The 22,205-nt window shown below is 36.9% G+C and overlaps 4 protein-coding genes across 4 annotated transcripts in view; 1 reads left to right on the top strand and 3 right to left on the bottom strand.

The window, feature by feature from the left end:
• LOC133523654 (ADP-ribosylation factor-like protein 4C) overlaps positions 1–5,888 on the top strand; it is an 83,568-nt gene extending 77,680 nt beyond the window's left edge. The window contains exon 4 of the mRNA XM_061859327.1: positions 3,166–5,888. Within this exon, the coding sequence (XP_061715311.1) occupies positions 3,240–3,869 (630 nt within the window). The 5' untranslated portion in view covers positions 3,166–3,239 and the 3' untranslated portion in view covers positions 3,870–5,888. The remainder of the gene's footprint in view (positions 1–3,165) is intronic.
• On the bottom strand, positions 5,882–11,307 carry LOC133523649 (uncharacterized). Its single transcript, XM_061859323.1, has one exon. The coding sequence runs from the start codon at positions 11,040–11,042 to the stop codon at positions 9,255–9,257; it is 1,788 nt and encodes a 595-aa protein (XP_061715307.1). The 5' UTR covers positions 11,043–11,307; the 3' UTR covers positions 5,882–9,254.
• LOC133523652 (uncharacterized) lies at positions 11,305–14,182 on the bottom strand. The gene is made up of 2 exons (XM_061859325.1): positions 13,269–14,182; positions 11,305–13,057 (listed from the first exon to the last, which is right to left on the bottom strand). Exons 1-2 carry the CDS (start codon positions 14,115–14,117, stop codon positions 12,644–12,646), a joined length of 1,263 nt encoding a protein of 420 aa, XP_061715309.1. The 5' UTR covers positions 14,118–14,182; the 3' UTR covers positions 11,305–12,643.
• A 138-nt stretch (positions 14,183–14,320) lies between these two features.
• On the bottom strand, positions 14,321–21,572 carry LOC133523653 (uncharacterized). The gene is made up of 6 exons (XM_061859326.1): positions 20,958–21,572; positions 19,323–19,490; positions 18,160–18,393; positions 17,305–17,460; positions 16,699–16,852; positions 14,321–16,478 (listed from the first exon to the last, which is right to left on the bottom strand). The coding sequence occupies exons 1-6, from the start codon at positions 21,030–21,032 to the stop codon at positions 16,306–16,308; spliced, it is 960 nt and encodes a 319-aa protein (XP_061715310.1). The 5' UTR covers positions 21,033–21,572; the 3' UTR covers positions 14,321–16,305.
• Positions 21,573–22,205: the final 633 nt, after the last annotated feature.

Genomic DNA, 22,205 nt, shown 5'->3' with positions numbered 1-22,205 from the left:
TATATTTTGATACTGAAACGGTTTTACTAACTAAGTATTTATATATACGTAATCGATTCGATATAGGTTGGACACACATTTTCGTCAGTAGCAAAAGGCGGCAAATTTGAAAACTAGTTGCAATCACAGATCTACGATGAGTAGATGACACTCAAAGAATTAAAGATAGTTAAAGTGTGCAAAACGTAAGCCATCACGCATATGAACATACCATGAGTGCGAAAGAGGAAGACTACAAATGAAAAATCGTGACAATTTTTTAATTCGACAGTGGCGGCTAACAGCTGCCATTTATTAATTTTCAAACACATGTCCGGCATCGTAACACCTTAAGTATTTTAATTAGAAAATATAAATCTCATCCACATGGAATCCAGGGCTATAACCGCGAAAATCGAAGTTCATCAATTGCGGGCGATTTTTCTCTGTCTTATTACGTTTTAGTGAGAGTAAAAGACAAAGATCTCCGCAATTTGCGAATTTCGGTTTTTGCGGTAGGCCCCCAGTTATTAGTATGTGTAAGTGAGAACGGATATCGACAGTGGAAAAATCGGATATCGTTAGTGTTGTGTGTCGCAGAGTAACATCCCTAGTGCGCAAAATGTTCAAGTCAATAAACAAGACCAAGTGCGAGTAGTTCGAAAAACTCGCGCGGCTAGAAGATGTTGATGTCAACTTTAGCCAGTTTTCTTCGAGACCACGGGGACAACGCCGTCCTCGGAACGTCGGATGTAAACATAAAACGTAATATGCGATTAAATCCAGTTTATATTAGTTAATAATTTATACATCACAAAAGATCTTGACCAAACTATATATTCGACGTTATCCTAATATCCCAGATACATATAACTCATGGTCACCCTAATTAGAAAGAGATGCAACGGCCCACTTTGACTTTACATGTGGACACACTTTTGGCCAATGTACCATATCCGGATAATCTTATAAGTCCGTGAATAAAATGTGCCACTTGAATGAGATACGATTTTTCAAAAGTAACCAGGCTTCGATGACATTCAATTTGCACGTCATCATGATGTCACACGTCCGTCTTACGAATTTTCAATCCGTCGGTCACGTGACCCCTGACGCGAGTTTAACATTTTTTCCCCATCACAAAAAGTTCACAGCGCCGCTTAAGAAGTTTCCACTTCAAAAATTGAGGTATTTACTTTTTATTTTACCGTTCTGTTGCCATGCATAATTTATGTATCCATGCCAAATTGCAGCTTTCTAGCACTAACAATCACGGAGCAAAGCCTATGATGGTCGGACAGACGGACATGGCTAAACTCTAAAAAGAGGCATATAATTTATGAAAATATAACTCTTTAATTTACCATTGTCTTCGGTTACCGCAATAGTTATTCATGAAATAAAACTATTTAGACGGATTATATCGCGTAAGCATAAATAATTTAAAATACACGTTTCGAACCCTCATATATTCACCTGTCATAATTACAATGTGCAAAGTTTTGGGAATAGTACATTGTGCAACGAGGGGAGTAAGTGAAATCTCGGATACAAGGGAATTAAAGACCCGAGTTTGCAATATCCTTACCCCCGGAGTTACACACAATGTTTTACATCACACTTGCGAAAAAAGAACAAAATTTTAAGCGAAATAATTCTTAAATACGGTGACATATCAAACATTCGTCCGCCATTTTGTAATTTCTTGACAGGTTAGGCATCGAAGGCACAGACCTATTCGGCATTCAGCCACGATTGAAAATCATGTAAAAATATTTTAAACGGCTGTTAAATTAATAAAATTAAATAATTTTAAACATAAACAAAAATATTGAATTATAAACGTCAGTATTTTAAAAGTAAAACTCATTTATGCTATTTGGTTTGTATGAATAAGTTACATAATTTAAAAAAAAATGCTATCACTCCCCAGGGAGTTATAGCTTTTTTTTTCACAGTCCTTATCTCCCGCGGGAACAATATAGGTCTTTGTTCTTCAGTACACCTGCATGAAATAAGATCTTTTTCGAACGAGTGTGATGAAAATTATCTTTTGATTCTATTTGCGATGTTAACAACAAAATGTAGGTATATGACATGTATTCATATATTATAAGCTGTTTATTTTAACTTCAATCTTGCTTTCAAAATCCAACATTTCGAATTACTACTGCCCTAAAAACCAAATCTACAGAGAGCAAAGCCCACTTGAAGGAATTGAAATTGCCATTAACAATGAAATATTCTTAAATCAACGAGAAAGCTTTTCTTTATCTATTTAGTTGAATAAGGCATCCAATTGTACCAATTACGTGTGTAAGACTCAAAGGGGCAAGAGGTCTAAATTGGTAAGAACTTTTAATCCAAACCACTTATTTTTGAAAGGGTTCAATTAGAATTTAAATTATTTATATTGATCGGTTAGTCGCATTATTGAATAACTATTTTCGAGTAAAGTCAGTATAAATAGAAGCGTGTAGCCGCTTGCACAACAGTGGTTTAAACACGAATAGCACCAACCAATACACATGAATACACTGCCATAATGTAGGGTACCTATATACCTACTTAGTCAAATAGTCATAAATGTCATTATGAGTTTATAACTCCCGTGCTCGAAAGTTACCAACACTTTTTCCCCCTTATTCATAAAACTTTACGAGCCTGATTTAGTTAAATAATGTTTTATCCCTTTCCTACAAATACATAAGTCACAATGACAGAGAAAGACAAAAGATTCATAGCTAATTCAGGCCAGTAACGCGTTTATGAATAACGCCAAAAAGTGGAGCCAAGCAGATATCCAGATAAGGCATGTTTGACTATGTATTACCAAAGAGAATTGTAAAAATGTTGTAGCCACAAAAGTAAAGTTATTAAAGGCGTTCTAAAAGTTTTAATCATGTGTCGATAGATGGCAGTAAATTTACTGTGGCTACAAAATTTTCGTTGACAGTCCACCTCTATTTCAAATTCTCTTTGGTATTACGAAAATTACTATACTATAGCAAACCAACTTTGTCAGTAGTAAAAGGCGAAATTCAAATTTTTTTATGGGAGATCAATTCTTGGGCCCTACATTTTTCGAATTTGCTGCCTTTTCTACTGCCAAAGCTGGCTTACCCGAGTGTAAATAGCATTATGCAATGTTCTCGTGTGCTTAATCGACGATTTTCTTTATTTCAGGTGAGTTCCTGTTCTCCTCGTGATGTTGCGACCCGACGAGAGCGTGAGATAGCCGCCTCGTGCGGCGGCGCAGCATGGGTGCGAACATGGGCAAGAACTCGAGCCTGCTCGACGCGCTGCCTTCCGCGCAAGGCACGCTGCACGTCGTCATGCTAGGCCTCGACTCCGCCGGCAAGACCACTGCGCTCTACCGGCTAAAGTTCGACCAGTACCTCAACACGGTACCCACTATCGGCTTTAACTGCGAAAAGGTTAAAGGCACCATAGGAAAGTCCAAAGGAGTAAATTTCCTCGTCTGGGACGTCGGAGGCCAGGAGAAACTCCGGCCGCTGTGGAAGTCGTACACGCGATGCACGGATGGCATTATATTCGTGCTCGACTCGGTTGACGTAGAACGTATGGAGGAAGCCAAAATGGAACTGATACGGACGGCCAAGTCGCCGGACAACACGGGCGTGCCGATCTTGGTGTTGGCGAATAAGCAGGACCTGCCGGGGGCTAAAGAACCGCGTGAGCTGGAGAAGTTGTTGGGACTGCAGGAGCTGGTGGCGTCGCCGCACGGCTCGCGCGACGCGCACACCTGGCACGTGCAACCCGCCTGTGCCATTACGGGCGAGGGCCTGCACGAAGGCCTCGACGCCCTCTACGAGATGATACTCAAGAGAAGAAAACTCGCTAAGCTACAGAAGAAACGCGTCAGATAAACTGGCCGCGTGAAACTTATGGCTACGATTATCAATGTTGTGATGTACAATGTTAAGATAATGCTCATCGCGTAGATGTTGGTTGATATGTCCGATGTGTAACACCAAATATTGTTTTTACTGTAGATATGAAGGAACGTCTTATGAAAATATTCCATCACAATGTTGCTCAAGTATATTGAACATTTTGAAGGAAACGAATATTTTGATAAAACTATAACTACTAGTCATTTTCTTTTGAAAATAGCTAGATGGAGAAAACGAAATAAATTAATTATACTGTCAGTCGGTCTACTAGATAACGGCCACGGTTTTACAACCGAACGAAAGAATCTTGACATCTATGATTGTGATCTTATGACCTTTCAGAATGTTAGTACATACCTGGGATTTAGTACGGAATACCATCCAAATCCAAATTAAACCAAACGCCCATATCATTTAATTTGCATGAAAGTCAACAAATTCTATATGCATTATCTATGACTACACAGACGAGCTACAGACCTTGAATTAAATATATCTATAATGCAATATTTTATAAATAGTAGTTACACGTAATCTCTAGAATTTGTAGTATTTTTCCCTATACAGCTTTTCAGCAAACAAATAACCCTTGTATTCTTGATTCTTTCTGTCCCAAAATAATATGATATGACCTTCCAGTAGTACACCTCAGCCTCCTCGTTGCGCGTATAGCGGAAACATGAAATGGACGATCAAGCGATACCTATTATAATAATAAATATCTATCTGTCAAGACCGTAAGGGCTTTAAACTCTTTGAATTTTCACTGTTTTCGTGTAGACATAATTATTTATTAACATGGAAATGAGATGTTCGTGTATAACTTTCTAAAAGAGGCTTTTAACGTTTCTGTGTCGAGAATCTTCTCTATGTACATATAATGTAAATAAACGAATTTGGAAGATAATATAACGAAATTTACATGCGTAGATAAGTATTTCGTTGTAAAATAACAATTTTAACGTTTGCGCATTTAGTTTAAGGTACGTCTACATAATATTGTATTATGTTATTTTGTTATTACATTTGGTTTGTTTTTGCGCTACATCGACCCACTGGCCGAATTTTTATATGGAGTAAGATTCACCAAAGTCCAATGACTCATTGCATCAACCAGCGTCAGCATAAATGTAGTTCAAAATTAGCGGATGTCAGCGCCCATCAGTTTTTTTAAATAAAAACGCAGGCTTTGCTGTCACACACCCAGATTAACTAAATATGGCCATACAAGACAATTTCCATCTGACACTGGGTCACAAGATATCATCCTGCCTGATGCCTGACCCAGAAATGTAACGCCAATTAAATTGTAATTTGCCAATCTGGTGAAATACGGGTCTGGTCTGGTACTTTCTATACCTGGCTATTTGGGTACAAGTAATGGAGAAATATCTATACCCCGGTTTTCGGTCATTTAAAAGCTTTAATCATACATATGTGTTATAACTTTACATATTGTATAATTTTTCGCCGGTGTAGTGTAACCTGCTAACCTCCACGAAGACAAACTTGATAGTAATAGGTACAGTCAGCGTCAAATACTTTGTAGCAGTCAAAGTGGCCAAATAGTTCGGTACACCATACTAAATATATGGTGTACCGAACTATTTGGCTACTTTGGTTTCTACAAAGTATTTGACGCTGACTGTACAACGTATGCTGTTTAGTAAGCAATTCATATCATTTAATTTATTTATGGAGTGATTCATATAACAATTAGTTTAGAACTTGCTGATTGCATTGGTGTAAAGCTTTTACCAGGTTTGTTTAGTCATCATTGTAAATATGTAAATTCCAAGTAGTTATTCGTCAATACCAAGAAACCAAACATTTTTATGAGTAGGAAATGTACATTTTGTTATTTAAAGTGATTTGTTTTATTATATTATCTATCTATATTATATCCAATTGTATTTTGTTTGATGGTGGAATTAATAGGCTATATGTAGGTTGTTTTCATATTGATTCCCCGTAAATAAAATCTGTTTTCAATACAGTGTGTTTAATTTAAGAATTAATGTCTTAACCAAAGATTTAATTGACGGTACCTATAAAATGTGTAAAATCTAATATAAATTCGAGACGATGTACGGCTGCGTACATTATGCGGTCAAGTAACCATCATATGGCGCAGTACAGCGCCATCTATTTCGGTTGTCAAACTCAGGGACACAATTTTATCTTAGATTTTGCACCTCTACTGTTAATCAATAATTATTTGATCTAAATTAATTAAAATGTAGTTTCTGACCTTTTGTGCTTATCTTCGCTAAGCGCTTGTAAATAGTTAGCTGGATCTTCATTTACTGTCCAATCTGTGAATAGAGCTAAGTATTCGAGCTGGGCCTCTGTGAGAGACTCGCGAGATGCTTCGATCACGGTGCGAGGCCGCGGCGCCTGGCTGATTCTAGATTTTGTTCTCTGCTTTGGTTTGGCTGTTGGTGGCGATATAACGTCCGGGCTATCTTTTGGCAAGCAAGTGCGCCTCAACTCCTTTTCCAACCGTCTAAAAAGACGAAACTCTCTAGCAGCAAACCTTGCCTTCCTCATTTTAGTTCGTTCCAGCTCAATATAACGTTGAACAGCTTTTTTTATGTCATCACTACATACTTCATCCAGACGTTTCCAATAATCCATATAACTTGACTCTAAAACTTTAGCCATGGATACCAAGTCAGTGTTCATTGGTTTTTCATTCAGTACCTTTTCATAGCAATATTCTAAATGTAGACCCATTTTCAATACTTCCAAAGATCCAACGCTCTCGTAAAACATTCCTTTGAGGATTTTGTGGAACTTTGCCTCGATTATGTTACATCTAGTATTTTCTCTCTCCAGCATATTTTCGAATTCTTTAATAGCGGTAACAACCGAGACGCTACTTTGTAGGATCAAGGATTTCAATGAGACCAATTCTTTCTTCAGTGTCCTCACGTAAGGTGAGCTGTAAATAACGTACGTCAAATAATTCAGTTGCTGCTTTTCAATAGACTCGAACATATCCATCAAATCATTCGGCCGCTGGAAGTAAAGCACCGGAGCGATAGGATTTCCCAGGCTTTCTTGTTTTAATTTCTCGAATATCACTGTAAACGGATCATCATCATTAGAATATCCTAAATCAAACCCTTTCCTTTCTATCTCGATCGATCTAGCAAAGTCTCTGTGATTCGCTCGCCATGTAGGTGGAGATAGATAATAGAGCAATCTTCCATACTTCTGTTGCACACTGTATCTATAGTCTAAACCTATCAGTCTTGACATAATGTAAAACTTATCATTCGCGAGACTTTGCAGTTCAGCTTCCTTTGAGTTAAGTTTCATTTTGAGTTCATCCCACTTTCTCAAGAAGACCATTGATTTAAGATAGTCTTCTGATATAAACGTGTCAAAATATTGTGCTTGCTCCTTACATCTCTGTACGCTGATTTCATATGTTAGCAATTCTTTTCTCATATTAGATTCGATTCTCAAAACGCAATCTTTTACAAAACTAGTGTGATGTCGAATTTTAAATAGACTATTTAATGAAGGGCCCAGTGATTTATAAAGTGGGATATAATTGGACAACGCCCTTCCATTCACATACTCAAAAAATTTTGGGTCAATGTCAGTCAATCCTTGGACTTCGTTAGGGGGAGATTCAATGTGCAATCGCCTCCGCAGGTCTGTGCTGACAATTTTATATTTATCATAAACGTTTATTGCTAATCTTGTCTTATGTCTTTCAGATTCTTGTCTTTTTGAAAACAGCCTGTATGGTAACAACAAGACATCATTGCCCAACTTCTTCACAGACAAAGGCTTACTTCCGGGTAAAGAGTACTTCTGCAATGATATATTAGACGGCTTTCTTTTGCTGTCGTAGACAGGCAACTTTGTTTTTTGGCGAACCGTACACTTTATAGGATCCGATTTTCTAGCATAAACTACGGGTTTCGGAATGTTAATAATAAACGAGCGCATTTCGTCTTCCATTTTAATAATTGAATAATAATAATTATGAAATCAAGATAAAAATACATAAATGTAAGCCAACTAGATTAACTAAAAATATCCCTGAATAATTTGTCATAACTCATATTTTAATTCAAACCTTAAGTGGTCTTGATACGAATTAAAACCATTTGAAAGCTAACTCGTATAAATGTCATGGCGATGGCGCTGTAAAAATAATCTTCATGCTTTTAAATAAGTCCTGTTTAAGTATATGAAATATGGATTTTTAAGCGGGTCAGTGAAGACTGCTACCAGTTCCGGTGCTGCTTTGCAATAATAATCTTGAATAATAAATATTATAAGGACATTATAACACAAATACAAATTGACTAAGTCCTACAGCAAGATCAATTAAGGCGTGTGTTGTAGGTACTTAGGCAACAATATATAGAATAATTATATAAATACATAGAAACAGTCGTGACCCAGGAATCGGTGTGTAAAATACTGTCCCTAACTTTTTAAAGTCAATGTGGGATTAGAACAGCTACCAGATAAGACCGTCTACAAGCTGTTTCGTCGCGTCTAACTCTTGCATTTGTAGACATAATCCACTTATAAAACGTAGCGAAGCTCTTCCTTTCCGAGTGTGTCTGAGTGAAGTATGCATGCAAATTCGAGAGTTCTTTCTCTATGACGGTCTTCCCAACCAAACATTTAATATGCCGGTCTTCGCCACATCCGAAACGATAATTGGTATATTAGGTACAAATTTTGGAGAAAATTAAAGGTCAAAACTTTGATTCGCAAATCGATTACATTTCTACTCAGGAACAAAAGCTTCTTAGAAGTCAATCTAAGTTGGGGCAAAGTTATAATCAGTCCTTAGTTATAATCAGCTGTAGAGGCTTGAGGATAATAATGACAATAAAAATATCGGAAAAATCTAAAACTTAGGTAACAATTAAAGAGAAAATGTTTGGATAATACAGTTTTTTTTTTTTTTTACTTCTAGTGATTTCTGAAATCCATTGACGCTTTTATAGTGTCTTAACCTACGTTGTTCTCTAAGATTGATTCTGGATAGAAATGTAATCGATTTGCAAAGAAATGGAATTTATTTTTTTGCAAGTATTGATGTTTTTGTCACCGAATAATTGACTACTTATAGAATTTTTTTTTTAATTGCCAATTGTAGTTAAATAATAAGTTAGGTAAGGTCTCCTTAGGCTATTTTCGCGTAGCAACACTGGATCTGGTAATTGCACTTACTGACCTATTTAAAAAATCCATCTAAGTAAGTATATACAACTTACCTATAACAATGATGCTGCAAAAGGTTATATTATATATTGATTTGACATGACTGCAGTGCAGGACGACCTATGTAAACCACACATTGCTTACCCCTCTTGATCTTTAAATTTCACTCAAAGAATGGCGAGGCATCCATTCTAAGGCTGGTTTAGAATATTGATAATACGTTTTCAAGTAAGGTACTGGATCTGTTCCCTCACACCACTCCGTAAATAACAATAGCCCCTCTCTTTCTTCGTCTGTTATTCTTTTAAACGTATGAGCGACTCGCTTTTCCCCCATTAATGCGGCTGCTTTTCTTTTTTCAGCCAGTGCTTGGGCTTTTCTCGTTTTTTTGTCAACAAACTTTTTAAACTCAGGTCTTTTATATGTTATAGGAGGCAAAAACGCCTTATGCATAGCATTTGTCATTTCTCTGAATGCTCTCAGCTCTCTTTCTGCTTTGTATGCATTTCTCATCATAGTCAAGTCCTGAGCAAAGCAGTCATTTCGAGCTTGGTTCACTATTTTGAAGTCCAGGGAATCAAGTTTCAGATTATAATCCTCATACATTACTTCCATGATTTTCATAGGATCTTTTAGATTTTCATGGTCTTCATCACTATTGCCAAAAACCTCTTGGTATACGAATTCTATGCAAATTTTTAACTTTAATGTATCGGGACTAGCGACAGAGTGATAAAAAGGTTCATTCAAAATACGGTAAAACTTTTCTTGGAGATGTATTTCGTTCAGCTTTTCCCTCGTAATTTGACTATTTATACTATCAATGTAATATTGAAAGTATTCGAGCTCTACTTTCGTAACTTTCTTAAGTGTCTTAATAGAGCGCATTAGAAGCTTAAAAGGATCACCGGTTTTAGCCAATTGGAGTAAATATTCTCTACTTTGTAATTCCATTGTGTGAAACAAGTGCATCATCTGTTCAGGCTTCACAAAGTACAAATGTGGGGCTAGAGGACTACTCAGCTCTACCTTAGCCTGTTCCACCATCTTGTCTATATCCGCAGTTTCTGCTATCTCATCGTCTGTTTTAAATGTATCGGTCACGAATAAAATTGACTTATTCCTATTTGCCATCAGTCGTAGATTTTCGTCATACTCTTTTCTCCATTCAAGTGGAGCCACATAAATTAAAAAGCTGCGATATATTTTTAAAACTGATCTAATCGCGTCCAATTTGAACAGAATGTTATTTAACTTTGTTATTGATGAAACTAACACAAGAAACTGATTATTCTTCGCAACGAGGGCATTGTAGGCAATTTCTGCTGCTGAAATTTTAGCACACGCCTTCTTATAATCTTCGGTAAGAAACTTTTGAAAGTTTTTTATGTGGCTTTTTAAATTTTCTACAATCTTATCGTGCTCTCTAGTTTCTTCTACCAATGTTTCGTCGATTTTCATTATCAAATCTCTACGATAACCTATTTGTTGGCGATTCATAGCATAATTTTGTATATTTTGAACGTATACTTTGATATCGTCAAAGCTTCGTAACGGTCGTCCTTCAATGACAGTGTAAAATTCTGGGTGGATTTCAACCACTGCCCTGACATCGTCGGGTGGTTCCTCAATGAACAGCCGTCGCGATATGTCCCTCGTCGCCGCTATCTTCACATTGTCTTTCAGGTGCAGCGGTTGGGACAGCCTCTTTCTAAATATATTTTTTTCAATTCTGTCGCTGTACTTTATGTAACTGAGTAACTTCTCAGTTCTAGGCACACGAAACGGCTGACTTGCTTTTCCATGTTCTTCTTTTAATGCATGTTTTCTGTTTGTAAAGTAGTATTGGGTATTTTTCACATAACGACGTCTGAAAACTACGTCGAGTGTTTTTAACGGTACGAGAGGCTTGCGTTCTTTTTTAAGGCAGTTTTTTGTAGACATTGTTCTTGTAAACTATATAAACAGTGTGTATATAACAGTGAGATAAACAAATAATATGCCTCAAATCAACATGAAAAATAGCAACAAATTGAAAGCTTCATATTGATTTCCAAATGTCACAATAAGAAAGAATTCTTCTTTTGACATATCAAGAGTAGATATTTAACCTTTCTAGATGCACTCATGTGCTTTACAGGGTTCCATGCAAAGGTTCCATGGTTAGATAGTTATCTAGTAACCTTTATAGTTTCGCCATGTCTGTCCGTCTGTCTGCGGTAAAAGTAAAAAGCTGCAATAAAGTCTACCGTTTTTGTGCTCACCAGTTGCGCCACTGTAGATATAGGTTCAGAAAAACAGATCTCAATATTCTGCTATGCTTTTTTTTTAAATCAATACTAATATTAATATACTAATATTCCACAATCAATATATGTTTTTTGTTCCTGAGTCATGGTTGTTTTTCTATGTACGTAAGTATTTATACATATTTATATATTATATATATCGTTGTCTAAGTAGTAAGTACCCACAACACAGGCCTTATTGAGTTTACTGTAGGACTTAGTCAATTTGTGTAATAATGTCCTATTATATTTATTATTTAATATATAGTAGATTAGTAGATAATTAGTAGGGCAGCGGAGGCGGAAAAGGTTTTAGATTACTTTTCGTTCATGTCATCTTGGATATGTGTTGCCAAGACGAACCCACAAGGTTCGCACTGTCAAAAAGTTATCAGATCTCTTGTAGAGCCAAGCTGTGAACTTAGGGCCTGTAGAGTTAGGAGCTTGGCTTTACAAAAGATCTGATAACTTTTTGACAGTGCGAGCCTTGTGGTTTCGTCTTGGCAATATTTTACTGTCTTTTTGGTGGAATGACTTTTTTTAATAATAAAAAAATCTGCCATGCTGAGTGTAGGGTTTCCTAGTTACCATTCTGTCAGAACAGGCCGAACGCGGGCTATTATTAAGTATCATGTACATTACAAGCATAAGAGACTAAGGGAGTACCTTTGCAGCGCTTTATATGTCTTTTTGCTAAGAAGAGAAGTTTTTTTGCAATATCTCAAAAACGGCTGGACCGATCATGTTAGCTATAGTTTTCATTGAAAATATTTACTTTTAATTTAATTAATCGTATGGCAAACATTGTAAAAATAGGAACATTTAAATTAATTAAAGGTCTACACATAGACCAGTCAGCCACGTTATGGCTTCGTCGCTCAGGGTGATCAGGTCTTCGGGAGGACCGGCGACATAACGCGTCATAGGGCAGTCTTGAATTATGTACTGAATGGCAGGCCGGGGAATCTATCCAACCACAGCGGTGGTTGTAGTAAGTAGGCGCATTAAGTTTACATCAGTCTCGTCCAGGCGTAATTTCAGAGCCTAGTTTTCCCGCCTTTGACAAATACCATGATTTTGCCCACTCACGTTTTAGATTAAATTAAGTATCTGCTAGGTTTTTAGCGATACTACACGAGGGATTCCTGGATTTGAGGCGTTGCTTGTTTGGCTCTAAAAACTCTGCGTAACATGGTAGGTTAGGGTTATTTTAGATCTTGGTTTGATTTGTGGGCTACCTCCTGAGATCATATTCAATTAATAATTAATTTTCCGTCTTGTTGGCTCAAAGGACGACTTTAACCTTCTATTTAGCTTGTCGACGTCTTTTAAAAGTTTAGCGGCTTCTTTGGCTTGTTTCATGTTTTTTATTTCATTCTCATATATCTCTTGCTCCACTGCCTTCACGAGGTTTATATCGTAAGTTGTCAAATCCAGCATTAAATTGTCATATTCGTTCTCCAGAGCCCTCGTCATTTCCACAGGGCTGAGATTAGTTTCGTTAGTTGAAACTAATTGTTCGTAGGCATATTCAACGTAGTTAGATACTTGTAAAGCACACTCCGAAGACACTATGTACCTTAATTTATCGAATAAAATTCTGTAAAATATTTCTTTAACTTCAATCTCGCGATTTTTATTAGTTGCGATCATGGCTTCAATTCGATCCATCTGAAATTATTTAAAAATTCTAAATGAAACCCAATAAGTTTAATTTATATTTCCAAGTAATATGTATATTGATAAATTTAAATAAACAGATAAAACAACAAATAATTCTCGTAAGACAAAATAAGAAATGTGTATAATAAATGATTATTTGGTAGGCACCCATAGAATTGAACGATGAAGTCGATAAATAATTAAAATATCTCTTACCTACCTTTTTTTGAATGAAATCTAATTCTTGGTTTAGAGTAGCTTTAAAGACGTCTCTCGATTTTAGTAATTTATTTTTTTCAGCGTTTAATTCCTCTGTAGCAAGTAAATAATTAAGATTCTGGTGCTCCAACAAGTCAAACATTTCCAAGAGTTGCTCAGGGGTCTCAAAATATAATTTTGGAGTTGAAAGTTTACTCAAGCGCTCTTTGACTGTATCTGTGTTTACAGGAACGAAGATATTTGAATCCATTTCTATGATTTCAGTGTGGTGTCTATTCAGTTGAACGTTGTTATGTTCCTGCCATAAAATCGGTGCAGCAGTATGAAGGAATTCCTCGAACGACAACAATATCAGTAAAGTCTCGTCGATGTACTGCAATTTGGACTTGAGAGTTGCCACTTCGTAATTTGCCTGTTTGTGCTCTTCAGTCTGATTTACCAGATCTTTTGCTAAACCATCCGATTTTTGCATAATAGCAATTGTTTTGTTATTATCGTGAGCCAAAAATTTGTCGAAACTTTTTTGACAATCATCGAAGTGTGCAGACGCGGATTCGTAAATACTTTTTTCATTTTCCATTTCTCTGTCTATCCTCAAAATTTCGTCCGTGAGAAATCCCCGAAGAGTCCTTTTTAAGGCAACATTTTTAACATCTTCCTTGTACTTGTTCATAGAGGTGTTTGGTCGAATTTTTCTACCTTCAACGAGAGAAAAGTAGTCGGGGTCGACATCCAAGATTGTTTTGACATGGTGATCCGTATCATTTTTTTCAATAGGTGGTAATTTTATTCCGAAAACTGCTTTACTCGACTGTTTACGAATTAACTTTTTATATGGAGTTTTGTCCATGTTGTTCACAGTAAGCTCGTACTGCTAGCGCTCGCTATAGAATTAAACGATCGATATTGCTATAGTTACCGGTGCTGTTTTGCTATTACGAGAATTAGATGACTTTTTGGTAATCCAACCTATCTACGTAATTACATTAATCCTTAACTTTTATCTAGTTTAACTAAATTAATTATAGGGTATTTTCAAGTCATTCGATAGTATCCATCATTCGTCAAATCATTTATTTTATAAAGATGAGGTATATGCACAAAATATGTTAAACTACTTAGTTGGGTCATAAGTTCTGTCACAAAGGTTTTGACTGATAAAATGTAATACAAATTTTATAATAAAAAAAGTTGGCCATGAATTGAAAGCTTGTTTTATACTGATCAACGTAATATAATTAGTTTAAAATTTTGCGTCTTAATATACTACTTCTTTACTTTGGGATTGACGTTAGACGCAAATACGCGGCTGAGTGAAAAATTATACTTTTACCAATCAGCGTCAAATTAATAAAATAGGTACAATCGTTTATTTGTATGAACCTACTTTATTAGAACGTTATTTTATCACCTGCAATTAGTTTTCCGACAAGTCTGTACTTCAGCTAATACCCTTCAAACTTAGGGTATTTTTCAGTGATACGCAAATTTTTGACTGCCATCCTACGAGTAGGTTTGGTAAAAAACGTACAGTTGCAGGTTGGCAATACCAATACACATGACTTATATATTTTAAGAAAGATAAAAGATCCAGCTTTAATTTTATGTAAGACTCGACCATGTAAACAAGAAAAATAAATAACTAGGGATCAAAATTACCTCGAGGAGGTCGCGTATTTTTTGCATGTTTTTTTATAACATTTTTCTGAATATTACGAATACATAGAATTGTGCAAAATTGAGACAGCAAATTAAGTTTAATTATAATGTAAGTAATTCAGCATTAAATAAGCTTTCAAACCAAATATATGAATAATAAGGGGTCTTAACCTATAGCTTCATAATCAGTCAAAACCTTTTTGGCAGAACTTATGACCCAAACTCAACTAAGTACAGCCACTTAATTCGTTGGTAGATCTTTTACAAAATATTACAAAAAAACGTTTAAAAGAACTTGACGTTATTTACATTTGGTAATCTTTATGTTATTTCTACTCAGAACCACGAGGTCTTTCGATCCTACTAGGAGAAAAAAGTATCCCAAAATTACCATACATTTTTCGTTCCTTCCATTCTGTTACCGTCATACAAAGTCTATGAAAAATGGTAACGGAAAAGTAACAAAATCTTGGTACACTTTTTTCTCCTATTAAGATCAAAAAATCTCGTGATCTTGAGTAGAAATAATATGTACATTAAAAAATTAAATAAATAAAACCGGCCAAGAGCATGTCGGGCCACGCTCAGTGTAGGGTTCCGTAGTTACTCTTCCGTCATAATAAGCTAAACTGGAGCTTAAAGTATAGTAAATTGTTAACCAAGGGATGAAACGGTACCTTTCACGCGAGTTAAACAAATAGGCAAATTTGCATAATCAGTACCTAATTAAAGTAAGTCTTTTTACTATGAAGGGGAAACTTTTTGCGATAACTCAAAAACAGCTAAACTGACCATGTCCGCTATAGTTTTCATTTAATGTCTTTCTTAAGCTCTACTTCCACGATTTTTTTCATATTTTTTGGACCTATGGTTCAAAAGTTAGAGGGGGGGGGACACATTTTCTTTTTCTTTCGGAACGATTATCTCCGAATATATTCACTTTATCAAAAAATGTTTGTTGAAGACCCCTATTAGTTTTCAAAGACCTTTCCAACGATACCACACCGTAGGTTTGAAGCAAAAAAAAAATTCACCCCCACTTTACGTGTAGGGGAGGTACCCTCAAAAAAATTAAATTTTTAGATTTTATCGTACGACTTTGTCGGCTTTATTATTTTATTTATCCATGCCGAATTTCAGCTTTCTAGCACTAACGACCACGGAGCAAAGCCTCGGACAGACAGACAGACAGACAGACAGACAGACAGACAGACAGACGGACATGGCGAAACTATAAGGGTTCCTAAAAAGGAAATGTAGTGTAAAACGGCGCAGTTACCGTTGTCTTGCACGAGATCCGCGTGTAGCAAACAAACATTTACCTACACTGGGTCTTGTTATACAAAATCAAATCATAACAAATAATTATCAGCCACATTTTAATCACTGTCGGAGCTACCGCTCTGTCGTTCCTGGTCCTCTTCTTCTTCAGTTTTCTCTTTCTTGACCAGTTCCCAGGGCATGACAGGCAGGGGCTCCACGAAGGAATCGTCCACCTTAAGCTTGTAGAGCAGTTTTGGTGTGAAGTGATTTGGAAGAGGCCACACTTTCTCTGTAAGATAACGATTTTAAGTGTTAAATTTAATATTGCCTTCAGCCAGATTATGTTAAAGGTATTTCTGATCTGGAGTGCTTCGTTATTCGAACCCAATATTTGGTTGGAGGATCTTTCATGTTCGGGATTGATAATCTAATCTATATATTTAGAGGAAGGTAAATTGGTCAGTTGATCTTGTGCTGGTATCCTGTAGAACAACATGAGAGCAACATACCAAAGTAAAATTCGTGGTCGTCGACGCGCCGGTGCAAGTGTATGACATCGCGCAGGTCTAGAGTGTGCCTCGACTGTATGAGAAGGTTCAGCAGTGCGACTTCGGGCAACGCGTTAATCTTCGGGTCCGCCGCGCTCATGCCTTGGAACGACAGCTGTAGAACGATATTATACGGATAATGCTAACGTATATGGTATGTACCTTACACGAATTACCTATAGCTAATAAATGTAGTTTATACTAGTGAGCGCTTCATTTATTAGCTCATATGAGCGACTTTCAAATAGAATGTCATGGGTTCAAATATTGCACACCCTACTCGTACCGATTTCTAGGACCTTCTGTATAACATCACCACTTCACCAAAGGAAAATATTAATGGTTATGAGTTTGAAAAACGTGAGACACAAGCGTAGTGAGTGAGCGTCGTGAGACACAAGTTGACTTATCATTTTTCAATGGATAACCGCAGCGACTAGTAGCGGACCCTATAGTGTTTCTTTAGAACCCTACTGCTCGTACTAAGCTTCCCCTGTCCATATCGGAGATTTGGAAGCACCAGTCCAACAAGCTCATAGCGCGTTTTTGTTTTCATTTTATGCTCACGTTATCATCAGCGGTGGCGAGACTGCACAGCATGGCGATCTTATCGAGGCAGATCTTCAGCTGCTCCATGTGCTGCGCGAGCGGCGCGTTGATGTCCAGCACACCCACCAGTGATGGTGGCCGCGCCATTATCCCACTCCAACCTTTGAACAGGAACTAAGGGGTGAAAGATTACCATTTACAATTACTACACCAGTTGTATATGGTTCACCTAACGGACGGACAGACAAACGAACATGACGAATCTATAAGGGTTCCGTTTTTTGCCATTTGGCTACGTAACCCTAACTAGCGTAGTCAGAGGAATTGAATTACAGAGCAAATAGGATCAATATAAAAAATCCGTTGGTTGTTGGATGGCATAGTTGGTTTATATTGTTGATTGGTATTTGAAATATTGCATTTATGGATATTTCGACTACCTGTCTGGCCTAGTGGGTAGTGATCCTGCCTATGAAGCCGATGGTTCCGTGTTCAAATCCTGGTAAGGGCATTTATTTGTGTGATGAGCATGGATATTTGTTCCTGAGTCATGGGTGTTTTCTATGTATTTAAGTATTTATAAATATTTATATATTATATATATCGTTGTCTAAGTAGGTACCCACAACACAAGCCTTATTGAGCTTACTGTGGGACTTAGTCAATTTGTGTAAGAATGTCCTATAATATTTATTTATTTATGTGAGCGCACTAAATTTGCACCAATTTTATGACCGGAGCAAGGAACGTCTCTCCTCTTCCTCTTGCCCTGCAATGCGAGACATAGCATAGGAAATAGCTGTACCTAATATCAGCAGGTTTCCGATTTGCCTTGTGATGCCTCTAAATAAACTACATACTAAAATGACGTACACTTTGTATGGAATGATAAACCATTAGCAGCTTGAGCCTCCGGAACATGCATCGGTCCGGCTTTTCCTCGGGCTCCTCGGGCCACACGAAGGGCTCGCCTTCCGCCTCCGCCTCGCGCGCCGCCTGCCGGAGGGCTTCTAATTCTTCCGCGTCCTTCCGTTCCATGGCTTCAATCCAATCCACCTCCGTCTTAAACAGGAACCTTAGCAAACGGTGCACTGTGTCTTCTGATCCCTAAGGCAAATTGAGGTAGTATGGTCGAAAGTTCCCCTTTAGTTGCCTCAAAAATCGCCGGACGCTCCATAACTAATTAGGTAACCGTTTACAATCTGATAATTTCTGACTACACAGGTCTTAAGTCCTACACATATTTGGCCGATTTTGTTGGGTGTTTCGTACTCAGTATGTGGTATTGGCAGCATTTTCAATAATGGTGTCCTTTGTAATTATGAGCACGAATTAAGTAAGTAGTATGAAATTTTCGTACCTACAGTTGTGTGCAATATAATAGCAGTACATAAGAAAATGTAAATTAAGGGAAAACTATAACTCTAGATCAATAATATTGTATCTTTTTATATAATTATTCTGCATTACTTGATATTGTTCCAAAATTAACTGTAGGTAACCTTTACTTAAATGATATTGGAAGTAAAAAAAAATATCACGAAAATCAGCTGTTTTTACTGAGTTGCGGAAATTCCTATAAAAACGTAAAACCCTTCGAAAAAATACAATTGTGTACTATAATTGTAATTTAGAATCTTTCCTATTATTTCCAATCAAAGCTTTACATCTAAACTCAAGTCATCCAGAAAAAATAAACTTTTCTATAAGACAATATTCGTCGCAGAGTGTACTGCTATTATATTGCACACAACTGTACCTATACTACCTAATTGTATTGACACAGATAGATAGGTACCTATCTAAGTATTATTGTAATTACAAAAACTTGTTCATTTGTGGTCTTCATGAAAGTGTGGCGCTTTGTAAATATATTTGGAGAATTAATTAACATCGTACTCAAAAGGTAATTAAATGAGACAAATAATTGCCAGATTGGTATAAATCTCACCTATCGTATCATGTAGAAGGCATAGGTAGGAGGTAATGTAGTTAAGGGCTTGAAACTACCTGTATATAAGTACATAGGTACTTACTTCGACAATATGGACGAAATAACTGTCATACACGAGTAGCAAACCGGTTACTTTAATGTCACAGTAACCTCCATTTACTACATCAATAGTCTTGCCGATTTCCTCTATCATGGCTTCTCTTGGTGCCTTGTGTTCGCCAATGTATATCATGCGTATACCATAGGTTTTCTAGGAAAGAAAGATTATACCTTCAGCATCAAAAATCCATATTCAGCAAAAGGAGCACTTTTGTAACAGCTATTCAGGAATTTAATCACCTTCCAGCTGATATAAAGGCACTCGAAGGTTTCCGAGTAAGATTGAAAAACTGGTTACTTGATTGATAAATCATTTTATAGTCTAAAAGAATATTTTGAACATTAATTGGTATGTAATTGAGACAGCGGGGCCTTGGGGTTCAGAGGCTCACTCCTTTTTCAGGGAGTTAGGGCGTCGTCTGCGAGAAAGGGGCTGCGATCCTCACTCTGGGTCGTATCTGGTTCAACAGGTCTCCATTGCGGTTCAGCGAGGAAACGCAGCGGGAATAATGGGGACCTTTGAGCCAGGTACGATCCAGGGGGGATTATTTTAGATTTAGTTTTATAGTTTATAGATTAAATATTATTTTATATATAATTAATTTTAACGTTTTTATTTAACAATGTAGTCAAAGTATGTAATTAATTATCTTTGCATGTTGTTTAAGTTTAGTTCATAAGTTATTTAAGTATTGCATACCCGAAATGGATAACTGTTGGAACTAATAAATTGTATCAGGATGTCTTAGAATCACGAGGGCTATCCATTTAAAAAAAAAAAGTGTACGAAAAATTTAAAATTTTGTGATGCATTATCCCATACATTTTGTATGGACCATCACAAAACTGATACCCAAAATTTGTATGAAAAACTGATCAGTTGATCTTGTGGACACTTTCTTTCTTTGTCTCAATGAATATTCCTAGTGATTCCGAGTCGAAACAAGTTTTTAGGTTTAAAATTTTTTTACTTTTTTTCTGAAAACCCCCACAACACCCCAACCAAAAGTATTTTTTTTGTTCCTGATTCTAATATAGTTTTTTTTTTTACTTCGTCGGTGGCAAACAAGCACACGACCCGCCTGATGATAAGCAGTGTCTGTAGCCTATGGGCGCCTGCATCTCCAGAGGTGTTACATGCGCGTTGCCGAGCCTAACACTCTGCACCCCCGCACTTTGAGGTAGCGTGTGGGTCAAAAACGTCCGGGAAAACCGGCGTCGTTGTTGTAGACATTGCAATAGTTAACGATTTGAATACATTTTATTATACCAACTATAAGAAGTAGGTTTTAGCATGCCATTAAGTACGTACCCTCTCTTCCGTTTATTGTATAATGTCCACAGGAAAGATATAAATAAATCATCGTTTATTTCAGGCAAAAGCCCATACGAGAGTTAGTAAGTACATGTACAAAGCGTAACTTACAAGACTATAAACCTTAACTCGCACTAAAAAAAGGTTTTGACCCGTGTGCCGCTGTGGGCTAAACACGGGTACCGCAGCCGTGTGGCATAGATAGCTAGTTATTAGTACCTACTGAAGGTAATATAAGTAATATTAGTAACAGATTTTTCACATTTACCAAGGTTTACAATTACGCGTGAAACTATTACTTACCAAGCCAAGTCTCTGAAAGTTCTCTTCAACTACATGTAAAACCGATCTTGTGTCAAGTTCTGGCAACAAGGGCATTTTTATATTTTACCAATTCAAACCCCATCAGTAAGCAGCTTAATTCATAGTCAGTTTTTATGTTAACGATTTGTAAATAAACACAACTCAAAGAAGCGAGGTAATGTCAATTGCGTATCTATGGCAACTATCGATCGATTATGAGGTTCAGCAACAATACCACCAAAGGATTATAGGTTAAATTAGTGGCTCTTGCACGTGACGCATGTAACCTTGGTATGAAGAACGAAGCATGCGGTCCAAGCGGCTTGAGCATTAATAATAATAAAATAATAAATATTATAGGACATTATTACACAAATTGAAGTCCCACGGTAGGCTCAATAAGGCTTGTGTGGCGGGTACTTAGACAACGATATATATAATATATACATATTTATAAATACTTAAAAACAGAAAACATCCATGAATCAAGAACAAATATCCATGCTCATCACACGAATAAATGCCCTTACCAGGATTTGAACCCGGGACCATCGGCTTCATAGGCAGGGTCGCTACCCACTAGGCCAGACGGGTCGTGCCAACGCGAGTAAGCCGTGTGATCTGCGTGACTGGAGCAAGTAGAGTTGAAGTAGAGGCGCAAGTTAATCTTATACCTTTAAACGAGCAATTCTTGTATATATATATATATATATATATATATTTCTGTGATCTCGGAAACGGCTCTAACGATTTCGCTGAAATTTGGTATATGGGGGTTTTTAGGAGTATACAATCGATCTAGATTAGTCATATGTTTGGGAAAACGCGTGTTTTCGAGTTTTCATGCGTTTTTCTTTCGACGCAGAATATGGTTGCTAATGTCGTGTTGCCGGCCACTGTCCGTCTGGTCCAGCGGGTTAAGACGCGGACGGCTAGAAACAAGTGTTACGGGTTCGAATCTCGCCCGGTGACTAACTTTTGTTTTTTTATATGTTCAAGTTTATATATATTTTTTATTGTTTTAGACAAGTTTAATTTAGTAAAAAAATGTAAATAGTTAAGATTATCACCTATACGCCACCATATTACAATAAATATGTATAACCGAGCAAAGCTCGGTCGCCCAGGTACTACAATTACCAATGTGTGGTGGACACGCTGCATTCGTAAATAGCACGTGGCAGTACATTACATATAACGTGATATACAATCACAAACGAGTATAGCTGGTGCTTAACCTGCCTATAA

Source organism: Cydia pomonella, chromosome 12, assembly GCF_033807575.1.
Source record: "Cydia pomonella isolate Wapato2018A chromosome 12, ilCydPomo1, whole genome shotgun sequence".
NCBI classification, from domain to species: Eukaryota; Metazoa; Arthropoda; class Insecta; order Lepidoptera; family Tortricidae; genus Cydia; species Cydia pomonella.
This window is presented reverse-complemented; position numbering and strand designations above follow the sequence as displayed.